Source organism: Bison bison, unplaced genomic scaffold, assembly GCF_000754665.1.
Source record: "Bison bison bison isolate TAMUID 2011002044 unplaced genomic scaffold, Bison_UMD1.0 scf7180017864032, whole genome shotgun sequence".
Classification (NCBI taxonomy): domain Eukaryota; kingdom Metazoa; phylum Chordata; class Mammalia; order Artiodactyla; family Bovidae; genus Bison; species Bison bison.
In genome coordinates, this window is record NW_011494604.1 from 4,625,678 (window position 1) to 4,629,344 (window position 3,667).

A 3,667-nucleotide genomic window follows, 5' to 3' on the forward strand; every position below is an offset into this window, starting at 1 on the left:
CTGCAACTCCAGTACTTTGGCCACATCATGCGAAGAGTTGACTCATTGGAAAAGACTCTGATGCTGGGAGGGATTGGGGGCAGGAGAAGAAGGGGACGACAGAGGATGAGATGGCTGGATGGCATCACTGACTTGATGGAGGTGAGTCTGGGTGAACTCCAGGAGCTGGTGATGGACAGGGAGGCCTGGCGTGCTGCGATTCATGGGGTCGCAATGAGCCGGACATGACTGAGCGACTGAACTGAAGGCTTCCTGGTAGCTCAGCCGGTAAAGAATCTGTCTGCAATGCAGGAGACCCCAGTTTGATTCCTGGGTTGGGAAGATCTCCTGGAGAAGGGATAGGCTACCCACTCCAATATTCTTGGGGTGTCCCTGGTGGCTAGGCTGGTAAAGAATCCGCTTGCAATTCAGGACACCTGGGTTTGATCCCTGGGTTGGAAGATACCTGGAGAAGGAAACGGCTACCGACTCCAGTATTCTGACCTGGAGAATTCCATGGACTGTATACTCCATGGGGTCGCAAAGAGCTGGACACAACTGAGCAACTTTCACACAGAAGGCAATTTAATTACTCAAGAAACAAGTCTTAAATCTGATGAAATATATCAATTAGGGCCATGGCTTAATTAGTAGTCCTTATACAGAAAGACATATTTTAGGTTATCTATTCCAAGACTGCTGGCTACCTAATGAAATCGAAGAATGGAACAGAAGGTGAACTGTATAGAAAGAAAACCTGTTAAGAAAGTAGGCTATGGTGTTAGTCACTCAGTTGTGCCTGACTCTTTGAGACCCCATGGAGCACACCAGGCTCATCTGTTCAGGGGATTCTCCAGGCAAGAATACTGGAGTGGACTGCTATTCCCTTCTCCAGGGGATCTTTCCCACCCAGGGATCAAACCTGGGTCTCCTGTACTACAGGCAGATTCTTTACCATTTGAGCAACTGACACTGGCTTAGGAAGTAGGTGCCACTATCAAATGCTAATCAATTAGTAATACAAATAATCTAAGCCAAATTATAATGTAATTCAGTAGGAAAAGACATTCATTAATCAAAAGTATTTTTAAGTACAATTAAGAAAACATGTTTTAAACAGTGAAGACTGATATGTCAGCTATGAATACCTGTTATAAACTAAATAATATTTTCATACTGATTTCCATTAAAGATTTCAGTTATGTTGGTGGAGATTGGATTACTGAACTTGAAATAAAAAGCCAATACAGACAGGAAAAAACTTCGTAAGATACAAATAAAAATCTTTAAAGTTCACACTTTGTGGGAAAATAGTATATTACTCTAGAATCTAGAACTAGATTAAAAAAAAAAAAAAAGCAATCATGTCCTGGAATGTTTCTGTGGCTTTTTAAATCTAATTTAGTAAATATCAAATCCACACCTTTGGCCTATTCTATTTAAGGGGATCCCTTCTGTCTAGTATCTCATGTTGTAAACATTAAAGAGTTATAAAGGGCTATCTGTATTAAAATCTTATTTAAGGGTATTTGAAATTTTGATTCAAAAATCAACGTATTTTCCAAAGACTACTGGAATTTTGCCTAACAGATATTCATTTTAAACTCTCCTTGGTATCAAACGTAAAGGGCGGAAAACATCAATGTACTTATCATTTGTCACTATTCTCCATATATTACAGTTCTATATGCTGAAGGTGCTTCTAAAGATTAGATACCTATAGTTATTTAAGGCATAAAGGATTAGAATTTTTTTCAAAAAATTTTCATGACAATTCAAAACTTTCCTGGGACAATGTAGGAAAATCTAAAAATGGGAGATCTGACCTTTATTGGGCTCTACTTGCATATCTGCTACTTAATTGCCGCATAGCTTGGGGAAATGGCTATACTTCAGCTTCCTGTGTAAAACATGGAAAATAATACCCACCTATAGGATTCTTCTGAGGATTAAATAATAGACTTGACAGTGCTCTAGAGAATTTAAAGCACATAAGTATAAAAATTGTCACCTGATACATTCAGATGCTTTCAACTTTTTATTTGTTCAAAATAGAGAATTAACCTAATTGACAAAACGTAACTGCTCAATGTTGGCAGCAGGTAGCTCCTAATAATAAATATTAAATTCATACTCTGTGTGTGGTCTGACAGTGGAGACACTTGCTGAACTGGTACTGGGCTCTTCAGCGATTCCTCCACCATCCAAAAACATAGTGACTGCCATCTCCAGATTATTGTTGCAGGCTTCAAGCATATGTTTCCCTACACTTTCACTTGCACCTGAAATAGTATAAAAACAAGAAAAAAGTTAAACAAAGACATCTTCTTACATTCAATTCACATTAGAAGACAGAATGCCCAAGGAAATTAATAGTACTTTCCCTCTTTAGAATGTTTTTTTAATTAATTTATTTTTAAGTTGAAGGGTAATTGCTTTACAGAATTTTGTTGTTTTCTGTCAAACCTCAACATGAATCAGCCATAGGTATACCTATGTCCCCGCCCTCTTGAATGTCCCTCCCATCTCCCTCCCCATCCCACCCCTCTAGGTTGATACAGAGCCCCTGTTTGAGTTTCCTGAGACATACAGCAAATTCTCATTGGGTACCTATTTTACACATGGTAATGTAAGTTTCCATGTTACTCTCCCCATAAATCTCACCCTCTCCTCCCCTTTCCCGTGTCCTTAGGTCTACTCTCTCTGTCTGTTTCTCTACTGCTGCCCTGCAAATAAATTCTTTGGTACCATCTTTCTAGATTTCATATATATGCATTAGTATATGATATTCATCTTTCTCATTCTGACTTACTTCACTCTGTATAACAGGCTCCAGGTTCATCTACCTCATTAGAACTGACTCAAACAAGTTCCTTTTTATAGCTGAGTAATATTCCATTGTGTGTATGTACCACAACTTCTGTATCCATTTATCTGTCAATGGACATCTAGGTTGCTCCCATGTTCTAGCTACTATAAACTGTGCTGCAATGAACATTGATGTGTCTTTTTCAATTTTGGTTTCCTCAGCATATATGCCTAGGAGTGGGACTGCTGGGTCATATGGTGGTTCTATTCCTAGTTTTTTTTAAGGAATCTCCATACCGTCTTCCATAGTGGCTGGATCAATTTACATTCCCACCAACAGTGCAGGAGGGTTCCCTTTTCTCCACAGCCTTTCCAGCAGGTACTGTTTGTAGACCTTTTGATGATGGCCATTCTGACCAGGAGAATGACCATTATGGCAGAAAGCAAAGAAGAACTAAAGAGCCTCTTGATGAAAGTGAAAGAGGAGAGTGAAAAAGTTGGCTTAAACTAAACATTCAGAAAACTAAGATCATGGCATCCTGTCTGATCACTTCAAGGCAAATAGATGGCAAATGGAAACAGTGAGAGACTTATTTTCTTGGGCTCCAAAATCACTGCAGATGGTGACTGCAGCCATGAAATTAAGATGCTTGCTCCTTGGAAGAAAAGCTATGACCAACCTAGATGGCATATTAAAAAGCAGAGACATTACTTTGCCAACAAAGGTCCGTCTAGACAAAGCTATGGTTTTTCCAGTAGTCACGTATAGATATGAGAGTTGGACCATAAAGAAAGCTGAGCGCCAAAGAATCGATGCTTCTGAACTGTGGTGTTGGAGAAGACTCTTGAGAGTCCCTTGGACTGCAAGGAGATCCAACCA

General features: G+C 39.5%; 1 protein-coding gene across 1 annotated transcript in view; it reads right to left on the reverse strand.

Moving 5' to 3' along the window:
* The window catches only part of UBXN7 (UBX domain protein 7), a 61,162-nt gene that overhangs the window by 36,397 nt on the left and 21,098 nt on the right, over window positions 1–3,667 (reverse strand). Inside the window, exon 2 of the mRNA XM_010834338.1 lies at window positions 2,114–2,261. Coding sequence (XP_010832640.1) covers window positions 2,114–2,261 — 148 coding nt within the window. The remainder of the gene's footprint in view (window positions 1–2,113; window positions 2,262–3,667) is intronic.